Raw genomic sequence first — 12,471 nt, 5'->3', positions numbered from 1 at the left:
TATTATGTTGGCTGTGGGTTTGTCATAGATGGGTTTTTTTGCTTGTTTTGTTTTGTTTTGTTTGAGATGGAGTCTCGCTGTTACCCAGGCTGGAGTGCAGTGGGGCGATCTCAGCTCACTGCAACCTCCACCTCCCGGGTTCAAGGGGTTCTCCTGCCTCAGCCTCCCGAGTAGCTGGGATTACAGGCATGGGCCACCACGCCCGGCTAATTTTGTATTTTCAGTAGAGACGGGGTTTCACCTTGTTGGTCAGGCTGGTCTCGAACTCCCGACCTCAGGTGATCCGCCCGCCTCAGCCTCCCAAAGTGCTGAGCCACTGCACCCAGCCTCAATTTGAAAAATTTTTTAATCTCCATCTTGATTTCGTTTTTGACCTAATGCTCATTCAGGAGCAGGTTATTTGATTTACATGTATTTGCATTTTTTGTTTGTGGGTTTTTTTTGGTGCTTTGTTTTGAAACGGAGTTTTGCTCTTGCTCTTGTCGCCCATGTTGGAGTGCAATGGCACAATCTCGGCTCACTGCAACCTCCACCTCCCAGGTTCAAGCAATTCTCCTGCCTCAGTCTCCCAAGTAGCTGGGATTACAGGTGCCTGCCACTACACCCAGCTAATTTATTTGCATAGTTTTGAAAGTTCCTTTTGGAGTTGATTTCCAGTTTTATTCCACTGTGCTCTTAGAGAGTGCTTGATAGAATTTCAATTTTGTTAAATTTATTGAGGCTCATTTTACGGCCTGTCATATGATCTGTCTTGGAGAAAAGTTCCATGTACTGTTGAATAGAATGTATATTCTGTGGTTGTTGAATGAAATGTTCTATATATATCTATTAAGTCCGTTTGTTCCAAGGTATAGTTTAAATCCATTCTTTGTTGACTTTTCGTTTTGATGACCTGTCTGGTGCTGTCAGTAGAGTATTGAAGTCCCGCACTATTATTGTGCTGCTGTCTATCTCATTCTTTTTTTTTTTTTTTTTTTTTTTTTTTTTTTTTTTTTTGAGGCGGAGTCTCGCTCTGTCGCCCGGACTGGAGTGCAGTGGCCGGATCTCAGCTCACTGCAAGCTCCACCTCCTGGGTTTACGCCATTCTCCTGCCTCAGCCTCCCGAGTAGCTGGGACTACAGGCGCCCGCCACCTCGCCCGGCTAGTTTTTGTATTTTTAGTAGAGACGGGGTTTCACCGTGTTAGCCAGGATGGTCTCGATCTCCTGACCTCGTGATTCGCCGTCTCGGCCTCCCAAAGTGCTGGGATTACAGGCTTGAGCCACCGCGCCCGGCCTGTCTATCTCATTTCTTAGGTCTGTTGGTAATTGTTTTATAAATTTGGGAGCTCCAGTGTTAGGTTTATATATGTTTAGGATTGTGATATCTTCCTGTGACAAGGCCTTATTACCATTATATATATAATGTCCCTCTTTGTCTCTTTTAACTGCTGTTGCTTTAAAGTTTGTTTTGTCTGATATAAGAATAGCTATCCCTGCTTGGTTTTGGTGTCTATTTGCATGAAATGCCTTTTTCCACCCCTTTAAGTTTATGTGAGTCCTTATGTGTTAGGTGAGTCTTCTGAGGGCAGCAGATGGTTGGTGAGTTCTTATCCATTCTGCAGTTCTGTATCTTTTAAGTGGAGTGTTTAGGCCATTCACATTCAGTGTTAGTATTGAAATGTGAGGTACCATTGCCTTCATCGTGCTCTTTATTGCCTGTGTACTTCAGGGGTTTTTTGGTTTTTTGGTTTTGCTTTTTAACTTGTATTTTTGTTTTATAGGTCCTGTGTGATTTATGCTTTAAAGAGGTTCTGTTTTGATGTGTTTCCAGGAATTGTTTCAAGATTTAGAGCTCCTTTTAGCAGTTCTTGTAGTGGTGGCTTGGAAATGGTGAATTCTCGGCCGGGCGCGGTGGCTCAAGCCTGTAATCCCAGCACTTTGGGAGGCCGAGACGGGCGGATCACGAGGTCAGGAGATCGAGACCATCCTGGCTAACACGGTGAAACACCGTCTCTACTAAAAATACAAAAAAATTAGCCGGCGAGGTGGCGGGCGCCTATAATCCCGCTACTCGGGAGGCTGAGACAGGAGAATGGCGTGAACCCGGGAGGCGGAGCTTGCAGTGAGCTGAGATCTGGCCACAGCACTCCAGCCTGGGCGGCAGAGCGAGACTCCGTCTCAAAAAAAAAAAAAAAAAAAAAAAAGGAAATGGTGAATTCTCTCAGCATTGTTTGTCTGAAAATGACTATCTTTTCTTCATAAGTGATACTTACTTTTTCGCTGGATACAAAATTCTTGGCTGATAGTTGTTTTGTTTGAGGAGGCTGAACATAGGGCCCCAATCCCTTCTAGCTTGTAGGGTTTCTTCTGAGAAATCTGCTGTTAATCTGATAAGTTTTCCTTTATAGGTTACCTCGTGCTTCTGCCTCACAGCTCTTAAAATTCTTTCCTTCATTTTAAGTTTGGATAACCTGATGACAATGTGCCTAGGTAAAGATCTTTTGGTGATGAATTTCCCAGGTGTCCTTTGTGCTGCTTGAATTTGGCTGTCTAGGTCTCTAGTGAGGCCGGGGAAGTTTTCCTTGATTATTCCCCCAAATATGTTTTCCAAGCTTTTAGAATTTTCTTCTTCCTCAGGAACACCAGTTATTCTTAGGTTTGGTCGTTTAACATAATCCCAGACTTCTTGGAGCCTTTGTTCATATTTTCTTACTCTTTTTTCTTTGTCTTTGTTGGATTGGGTTAATGTGAAGACCTTGTCTTCAAGCTCTGAATTTCTTTCTTCTACTTGTTGAATTCTATTGCTGAGACTTTCCAGAGCATTTCGCATTTCTAAAGGTGTGTCCAAAGTTTCCTGAATTTTTTATTGTTTTTTCTTTATCTATTTCCCTGAATGATTTCTCCCTTCACTTCTTGTATCATTTTTTGGATTTCCTTACATTGGGCTTCACCTTTCTCTGGTCCTTCCCTGATTAATAACTAACCTCCTAAATTCTTTTTCAGGTAAATCAGGGATTTCTTCTTGGTTTGGATCCATTGCTGGTGAACTAGTGCGTTTTTTGGGGAGTGTTGAAGAGTCTTGTTTTGTCGTATTACCGGGGTTTTTTTCTGGATCCTTCTCATTTGGGTAAGCTCTGTCAGAGGGAAGGTCTAGGGCTGAAGGCTGTTCCAATTCTTTTGTCCCATGGGTTGTTCTCTTCATGTAGTACTCTGTCCCTTTTCCTATGGATGTGGCTTCCTGTGAGCCAACTTACTTGCAGTGATTGTTGTCTCTCTTCTGGGTCTAGCCACCCAGTGAGTCTTCCCAGTTCCGGGCTGGTACTGGAGGTTATCTGCAGAGTCCGGTGATGTGAACCATCTATGGGTCTCTCAGCCATGGATACCAGTGCCTGTTCGGTGGATGTGGCCGAGGGTACAATGGACTCCATGAAGGTCCTTAGCTTTGGTGGTTTAATGGTCTGTTTTTTTTCTGGTTGGCCTCCTGCCAGGAGGTGGTGCTTTTCAGAAAGCATCAGCTGTGGTAGGGGAGGAACCAGCAGTGGGTGGGGCCCTAGAACTCCCAAGATTATTTGCCCTTTGTCTTCCTGCCAGGGTGGATAGGGAAGGATAATTAGGTGGCGGTAGTGCTAGGCGTGTCTGAGCTCAGACTTTCCTAGGGCAGGTCTTGCTGCGGCTGCTGTAGGGAATGGGGGTGAGATTCCCAGGTCACTGGAGTTCTGTACCTAGTAGAGTTATGGCTGCCTCTGCTGAGTCATGCAGGTTGTCAGGGGGAAGTAGGGGAAAGCCAGCAGTCACAGGCCTCACCCAGCTCCCACACAAACCGAAAGGCCAGTCTTACTCCCACCGTGTCCCCCAACAACTGCCCTGAGTCTGCTCACCTGAGGGTGAGACTGACCTGAAAATTTGCCTGAGGCTGTTCGCCTTCCAGCTGCAAAAGAAAAGGGCTGTAGTTCTTCCCCCACCTGTGAAGTCTGCATGCCGGATTCCTGCCCTTCCCCGAGTTCTGGCCAGGAGCCTTCTCGCCCTGTTTAAATTTTTACAGAGTTCGACTAGAAATTTTGAATTCCTTCTCCCTGTGGAGTTTTACCCCCTGCTCCTCTGGCCAACCTCCCTCTGGATCCCTGTGGGGTCAGGCAGGAATGGGCTGCCTGGGGACCCAGCAAGCTCCCACTGCCTTTCTGCTGCTTCCTCTACCCCTGTATTTCGCTGGCCTGAGTCTGACTTAGCTCCAGGTAAAGTCAGAAATTTCTCCTGCAAACAGACCTTCAGCCTCTCCAGTGCGGGGGGTGTGTTTTGGAGAGGAGGATCTCCCTTTCCCACTTCCACAGTTGGGGCACTCACAGTATTTGGGGGTCTCCCGGCCCTGCAGGAGCAATCTGCTTCCTTCAGAGGGTCTGTGGGTCCTCTCAGGATTGCTGGCTTGTTCTTGCAGTTGATCTGGAGCTAAAATTCACAATGTAAGCCTCTGCATGCTGCTCTGTCTGAAGCTGCAATCTAGTCCTGCCTCCTGTTCGCCATGATCCCAGGAGTTCCCCTGCAAATAAATTATGATCACAAGGTCCTAACATAGGCTGTTTGCAAGCTGAGGAGCAAGGAGAGCCAGACCGAGTCCCAAAACTGAAGAACGTGGAGTCCGATGTTCGAGGGCAGGGAGCATCCAGCATGGGAGAAAGATGTAGGCAGGGAGTCTAGGCCCATCTCATCTGTCTTTTAATATCTTTTCTAACTAACCTGTAAACTCCATGAAGACAGTCTAGCTCTTTTTCTTTTTTTTCTTTCTTTTTTTTTTTTTTTTTTTTTTTGAGACGGAGTCTTGCTCTGTCGCCCAGGCTGGAGTGCAGTGGCCGGATCTCAGCTCACTGCAAGCTCCGCCTCCCGGGTTCACGCTATTCTCCTGCCTCAGCCTCCGGAGTAGCTGGGACTACAGGCGCCTGCCACCTCGCCCGGCTAGTTTTTTTGTATTTTTTAGTAGAGACGTGGTTTCACCGTGTTAGCCAGGATGGTCTCGATCTCCTGACCTCGTGATCCGCCCGTCTCGGCCTCCCAAAGTGCTAGGATTACAGGCTTGAGCCACCGCGCCCGGCCCTAGCTCTTTTTCATCTCATGTCCCTCACTATACCTAACAAGGACCTTATTAAAAGTGAGTTGACTGGCTGGGTGCAGTGGCTCACGCCTGTAATCCCAGCATATGGGGAGGCTGAGGCAGGTGGATTACTTGACCTTAGGGAGTTCAAGACCAGCCTGGGCAACATGGCGAAACCCTATCTCTACAAAAAATAATTACCCGGCTGTGGTGGGGTGTGCCTGTAATCTCAGGTACTACGGAGCCTGAGATGAGAGAATCGCCTGACCCTGGGGAGGTCAAGGCTGCAGAAAGCTGTGATCACGCCACTGCAGTACAGCCTGGGCGATAGAGTGGGACTCTGTCCCAAAAAAAAAAAAAAATTAGTTGACTTGGTAGTTCCAACAACGAGTACCAGTTGGACCATATTATTGGCAGTGCATCCAGGGGAACAGATGTTCACATTCAAATCCATGAAACTGGAAACAAAAAACAACAATCATGACATTGATTGATAGTGATGTTTACTATGTCAGACTGTTTAAGCTCAGCTATAAAATAGACTCTCAGCCGGGGTTGGGGTGGCTCATGCTTGTAATCCCAGCACTTTGGGAGGCCAAGGCGGGCAGATCACCTGAGGTCAGGAATTTGAGACCAGCCTGGCCAACATGGTGAATGAATCCCCACCTCTACTAAAAATACAAAAATTAGCCAGGCATGGTGGCACGCACCTGTAATCCCAGCTACTCGGGAGGCTGAGACAGGAGAATCACTTGAACCTGGGAGGCAGAGGTTGCAGTGAGCCAAGATCATGCCATCACACTCCAGCCTGGGCAACAGAGCAAGATTCCATCTCAAAAAATAAAATAGACTCTCATACTGTCATCTTTACATTTTGATTTCAGAGATTCTCAGACATTTAAATACTGGCACTTGACCCAGATGTTAATTCTTGCTTGGTGCACTATTTATCTGTATCAAATTATAGTCCTGTTCCTTTGAAGTTCTTTTTTTTTTTTTTTTTTGAGACAGTGTCTCACTCTGTTGCCCAGGCTGGAGTGCAGTGGCTCTGCCTCAGCCTCCCGAGCAGCTGAGATTACAGGCACCCACCACCAAGCCTGGCTAATATTTGTACTTTTAGTAGAGATAGAGTGTCACCATCTTGGCCAGGCTGGTCTTGAACTCCTGACCTTGTGATCCACCTGCGTCAGCCTCCCAAAGTGCTTGGATTACAGGCGTGAGCCACCACGCCTGGCCTGAATTTCACACTCAAAACCTCTCCTTCCTGAGAAAACAGCACCCCTGGGTGCTTGGAAGATATTTTTGGTCTGTTGCAAGAAAATATGTATTAGCTGGCAGGGCATGTCCTGGTAACCTGGCAGACAGTGCAAGGGTAAGGAGAGTGGTGTCTTGCTGAATAATGTGTCTCCACTCATTTCCTAAATTCCCTTGGTAACAGATGGGTCATCATTTGAATTGCTTTATAAAAAGCTGTCTTCGAATCTGAAGCACAGTCTTGAGGGCAGATGCCTCTTTCTGAAAGCTCTCCTCCTTATTCATCTAACCCAGGTCCTCAGCCAGCAGAGCCATGTGCCCCATGAGCACCGCAGGTTTATTTCATTTTCCTGCATCACTGACCCGAATATGCCGGCCGCCATGGGGACTCCGGCTTTGGGAGAAGCTGACGTTGTTATCCCCAGAAACAGCTGTCACTCCGGTCCAGATGGCAGGCAAGAAGGACTACCCTACACTGCTTTCCTTGGATGAGAATGAGCTCGAAGAGCAGTTTGTGAAAGGACACGGTCCAGGGGGCCAGGCAACTAACAAAACCAGCAACTGTGTGGTGCTGAAGCACATCCCCTCGGGCATCGTTGTAAAGGTAGACAACAGAAGGCCGCTGAGGGGAGAGGCCCCGCCCAAGGGTCCCACAGCCTCCAGAGATTTCTCCCAAGCATGAATGGGATCAGCTGAAGGGCATTCTTTTTCTGGCTCGGGCCACCCTTTACCAGCCAGGCAGTAGAGGGCACTGCAGATCTCGTCCCATCCCTAAGCTATTCCTCCCTAAGGCAGAACCACCTACAACAGCCTGGGAAGCCTGCTTCCAGGATCTTTTGGAGCCAGGGTATGGCTGCCATCCTTGAATTTGGCAGGCAGCACTGGTGCTTGGCTGCTGCCCCGGAAGCAACATCTTGACAAAGCTAAGCAGTGGCTGATAAAGGCAGGCGCCTGGGCAGCATGGTTCTTTCAAATCCATTCCCACTTCAGGAAGGCTGCCGAGATCCCCAGCATTGCTGTGGACTCCAAGTCCCTGAGGAGGCAGCAAGCAGGCCTGGGTTGTCGGCTAGGGGTCCCAGCCCTTAGCTGTCCTGGCTGTGGCTAACATTAGCGTGGCCACGTCCTCCATGCCTCTCTGTCCCCTTTGGTAAATGTCAGTGATACCTCCCCTTCTGGACAGAGAGGACTGAGGGTGAGATCATGGAGGATCATGGAGGCCAGGCATTTTCCAACCTCAGAAGAAAAAATGCTGTGCACAGCTGCCTATGGGAGTCTTCCTTCTTTACATAAAAAAACAAGTCTCGGGCCAGGCACAGTGGCTCACGCCTATAAACCCAGCACTTTGAGAGGCCGAGGTGGGTGGATTACCTGAGGTCAGGAGTTCGAGACCAGTCTGGTCAACATGGCAAAACCCCATCTCTACTAAAAATACAAAAATTAGCCGGGCGTGGTGGCGCGTGCCTGTAATCCCAGCTACTCAGGAGGCTAATGCAGGAGAATCGCTTGAACCCTGGAGGCAGACATTGCAGTGAGCCGAGATCACGCTACTGCACACCAGCCTGGGCAACAGACAAGATTCCCTCTTAAAAAAAAAAAAAGGCCGGGCGCGGTGGCTCAAGCCTGTAATCCCAGCACTTTGGGAGGCCGAGACAGGCGGATAACGAGGTCAGGAGATGGAGACCATTCTGGCTAACACGGTGAAACCCCGTCTCTACTAAAAAATACAAAAAAACTAGCCGGGCGAGGTGGTGGGCGCTTGTAGTCCCAGCTACTCGGGAGGCTGAGCAAGAGAATGGTAAACCCGGGAGGCGGAGCTTGTAGTGAGCTGAGATCCGGCCGCTGCACTCCAGCCTGGGCAACAGAGCGAGACTCCGTCTCAAAAAAAAAAAGACAAGCCTGATCAGAGGGGCTCCCAGTCCATCTGCCTCATGGACTGGAAGCAGCACAGAAAAGAGATAGCCAAGGCAGGTGTTTCATGTATAACAATACTGGCAGCAGATACTTACAGACCATGGAAACGTGTGGGAGGAACTGTTCTAAGCAGCATTAACTCTGCAGTCCCCATAACTCCATGTTCATGATTCCCATCACAGTACAGGTGTGGAATCTGGGACACAGAGAGGCTAAGTGACCTGCCCAAGGTCCTGCCACTTAATAGTTCAAACCATACCCCAAGTCCATGTACCTAACAGCTGCACTTCACTGCTGGGTTTTTGAGCCACGAGCATATCATGTAAAACCTCAATCATTTTTCCTCCTTGAAAAGTGTCATTCATGAGTAACAAAATTCTGAAACATGAGAGTTAAGTTTTGTTTAACCTATTTTACATAACTCATTCCAAACTTGCTTTCAGTATTATTCTTTCACTGTAATTTCATATAATTTTTTTTTTTTTTTTAAGAGACAGGGTCTTGCTTTGTCAGCCAGGCTGGAGTGCAGTGGTACAATCATGGCTCAGTGTAGCCTCAGACACCTGGGCTCGAGCAATCCTCCCGCCTCAGCCTCCTGAGTAGCTGGGACTTAAGGCATGCACCACCACACTGAGTTTTGTTTTGTTTTGTTTTTTTGAGACAGTCTTGCTCTATTGCCCAGTCTGGAGTACAGTGGTGCCATCTCAGCTCACTGCAACCTCCGCCTCCTGGGTTCAAGCAATTCTCCTGCCTCAGCCTCCCGAGTGGCTGGGATTACAGGTGCCCATCACTACGCCCAGCTAATTTTTTTGTATTTTTACTAGAGATGGGGTTTCACCATGTTGGCCAGGCTGGTTTCGAACTCCTGACCTCAAGTGATCCGCCCATCTTGGCCTCCCAGAGTGCTAGGATTACAGGCATGAGCCACCGTGTCCGGTCACCCAATTTTTACATTTTTGGTGGAGATGGGGGGTCTTGCTATGTTGCCCATGCTGGTCTCAAACTCCAGCCCTCAAGTGATCCTCCCATTTCAGCCCCCAAAGCACTGAGATTATAGGTGTGAGCCACTATGCCTGGCTTAGGATGTATCTTTTATCAGACAGCTTTGCAAGGCACTCACCTGTAATAACTAAGGCATTACATATTGAATGAGTTATGATTGACTAATAATAAAAATGCTATTTTCTTCCTTCAGACGGAACTTTATGCTTATGAATGGTGCACACAAAGTGGTTGTTCACTGGCCACAAGCTAGATACATAGTTGATATTTTTATAATTATTTTGGGACTTTATTTGAAGGCCACTGTTGCTTCTAAACAAAATAGCACTCCTAAGATTAAAACAAATGGCCAGGCGCGGTGGCTCAAGCCTGTAATCCTAGCACTTTGGGAGGCCGAGACGGGTGGATCACGAGGTCAGGAGATCGAGACCATCTTGGCTAACACGGTGAAACCCCGTCTCTACTAAAAAACAAACAACTATAGCCGGGCGAGGTGGCGGGCGCCTGTAGTCCCAGCTACTTGGGAGGCTAAGGCAGGAGAATAGCGTAAACCCGGGAGGCGGAGCTTGCAGTGAGCTGAGATCCGGCCACTGCACTCCAGCCTGGGCGACAGAGCAAGACTCTGTCTCAAAAAAAAAAAAAAAGATTAAAACAATCACAGTGAAAGCCACATAATACAACAAGGGTGTGGGACACGGGCCAGAGGCAGGAAAGGGGCTGGTCTTCACTGTTACTGACTCATGGGGACTCCTGATAAGGGGCTTTGCCTTCCAGGTTTGTCCCTCTCTATAAAGTGAACAGGTTGTCGTGACCAACCTGACCAACATGGTGAAACCTCATCTCTACTAAAAATACAAAAATTAACTGGGCATGGTGGCATGCGCCTGTAATCCCAGCTACTTGAGAGGCTGAGGCAAGAGAATCGCTTGGACCCAGGAGGCAGAGATTGCAGTGAGCCAAGATCACTCCATTGCACTCTAGCCTGGGTGACAAGAACGAAACTCTGTCTCAATAAATAAATAAATAAATAATAAGCGAACAGGTTCAATTTAATGACTTCTGAGGTCCTGTCTGGTTTGTAACATCCTGTGGTTTTCACATTATAAAATATTATCTCTTATAGTGCCATCAGACAAGATCAGTTGATCAGAACAGAAAGCTAGCTCGGAAAATCCTACAAGAGAAAGTAGATGTTTTCTACAATGGTGAAAACAGTCCTGTTCACAAAGAAAAACAAGAAGCAGCGAAGAAAAAACAAGAAAGGAAAAAAAGAGCAAAGGAGACCCTGGAAAAAAAGAAGCTACTGAAAGAACTGTGGGAGTCAAGTAAAAAGGTCCACTGAGAAAAGAATTACAGATTCCAACTGACAGAATCTGCCAGAAGCTCCCAGGGAATAATGGCGGTGAGTTCCATCACCAGCATTATTACAGTGCTTCAAAAGAAGTATTTTTGATGAACTTAAAAGACAACAAAGTTATTTAAATGGTGCACTAAACTATAGTGAACAGAGACATGCATGACTCAAGAATAAAACTCGGCGGGCACGGTGGACAGTGCCTCACACCTGTAATCCCAGCACTTTGGGAGGCCGAGGCGGGCAGATCACCTGAGGTCAGCAGTTTGAGAGCAGCCTGGCCAATATGGTGAAACCCCGTCTCCACTAAAAATACAAAAACTTAGCCAGGCATGGTGGTGGGCGCCTGTAATCCCAGCTACTTGGGAGGCTGAGGCAGGAGAATTGCTTGAACCTGGGAGGCGGAGGTTGCAGTGAGCTGAGATTGCGCCACTGCACTCCAGCCTGGGCAACACCTGGATGACAGAGCAAGACTCCATCTCAAAAAAATAAATACATAAAACTAGGTTGAGCACAATGACACACGCATGTAATCCCAGCACTTTGGGAGGCTAAGGCAGGAAGATCACCTGAGCCCAGGAGCTCAAGATTGCACCGAGCTATGAACACCACTGCACTCCACCTGTCCACTTGTTCTTGTGTGACAAAACAAGACCCTGTCTCTTAAAAAATAAGATAAAACCATAAAGAAACACAAAGTCAGTACTCTAAAAGGATAATGGCTACTTCTAGAGGGAAGAAAGGAGTTGTCATTGTGATGAGGCACTTGGAGGGGCTCTGGGGTGCCTGACAAAGTTCTATTTCTTCACCTGGGTGGTAGTTAGAAGGGTATACCCATATTTCAAGTTGTACCTTTGTGTGATTGTATCCGTTTTGTCATAAATTTTTTTTGAAATTAGTAAAGTCAGTTTTTATGGAGAACTGGAGAATTGAGTCAAACATTAATAGCATTTGGTGGCAACTTCTCATCTGCTGGGAAGTTATCCCGATGTCAGCTCAAGACAGTAAAAGAGAAAACAAGGGCGGGGCACGGTGGCTCATGCCTGTAATCCCAGCACTTTGGGAGGCCAAAGCAGGGTGGATCATGAGGTCAGGAGTTCGAGACCAGCCTGACCAACACGGTGAAACCCTGTCTCTACTAAAAATAAAAAAATTAGCCAGGCATGGTGGCGGGCGCCTATAATCCCAGCTACTCGGGAGGCTGAGGCAGGAGAGTTGCTTGAATCCGGGAGGCGGAGGTTGCAGTGAGCTGAGATTGTGCCACTGCACTCCAGCGTGAGTGACGGAGCAAGATTCTTGTCCCAAAAAAAAAAAAGAAAACAAGATGGTTGGAAGAGTTAAAGGCTCCATTCTTTCTCCATGTGCTCCATTAGCTTCTAGGCTGCATGATGCCCAGTTGTGCCTCTGATGTAGAAATACATTCCCTGCGTGTTGATTTGCAAGATTTGTAAAGGTGAGGTTCCACAATCTGATTGCTTATAAATTTACATTACTCAAGCTGGATTTGACCTTAGAGTTTTTTTTTTGTTTTTTTTTTTTTTTAAGCCATGCTTAATAACTTGGCTTGTTAGAACTCTTCTGGAGTCCACCTAGAAAACAAATAGGGAAAAATACTGGGAGGTGAGAGGGCCATTGTGAGATTGCCAGTTGCAGGGCCTGCTTCAGTTCTGCAGTCTGTCCAGCAGCCTAGGCTGCACGTCCAGTGCATACATTCAAGCACACCTTTCTCTTTGAGGCTGCCAATGAAGGCTCTTCTCACCTCAGTGACAGCTTTGGATGCTTACACATTCAATGCAGGGCTCATTCCACACCTCCTGTTGCGAGTGTACAGGACCCTCCCCAGCCCAAACTCCCTTTAGAAAATAAAGTCTCAGGCTGGGCGTGGTG

The 12,471-nt window shown here is 47.4% G+C and overlaps 1 protein-coding gene across 4 annotated transcripts in view; it reads left to right on the top strand.

Annotated features, from left to right (window-relative positions):
* The window catches only part of CUNH12orf65 (chromosome unknown C12orf65 homolog), a 29,079-nt gene extending 16,992 nt beyond the window's left edge, over positions 1–12,087 (top strand). For 3 of the 4 annotated variants that reach the window (XM_033220258.1, XM_033220260.1, XM_033220261.1), the window contains exons 2-3: positions 6,612–6,921; positions 10,354–12,087. In XM_033220258.1, coding sequence (XP_033076149.1) covers positions 6,631–6,921; positions 10,354–10,572 — 510 coding nt within the window. In that variant the 5' untranslated portion in view covers positions 6,612–6,630 and the 3' untranslated portion in view covers positions 10,573–12,087. Of the gene's footprint in view, positions 1–2,983; positions 3,108–6,611; positions 6,922–10,353 lie in introns of all 4 variants that reach the window. The other variant, XM_033220259.1, reaches the window with a different exon arrangement.
* Positions 12,088–12,471: the final 384 nt, after the last annotated feature.

Source organism: Trachypithecus francoisi, unplaced genomic scaffold (genome assembly GCF_009764315.1).
Source record: "Trachypithecus francoisi isolate TF-2019V2 unplaced genomic scaffold, Tfra_2.0 Lachesis_group11, whole genome shotgun sequence".
Taxonomy (NCBI): Eukaryota; Metazoa; Chordata; class Mammalia; order Primates; family Cercopithecidae; genus Trachypithecus; species Trachypithecus francoisi.
Note: the sequence above shows the minus strand (reverse complement) of the source record. Positions and strands in the feature narration are given on the sequence as shown.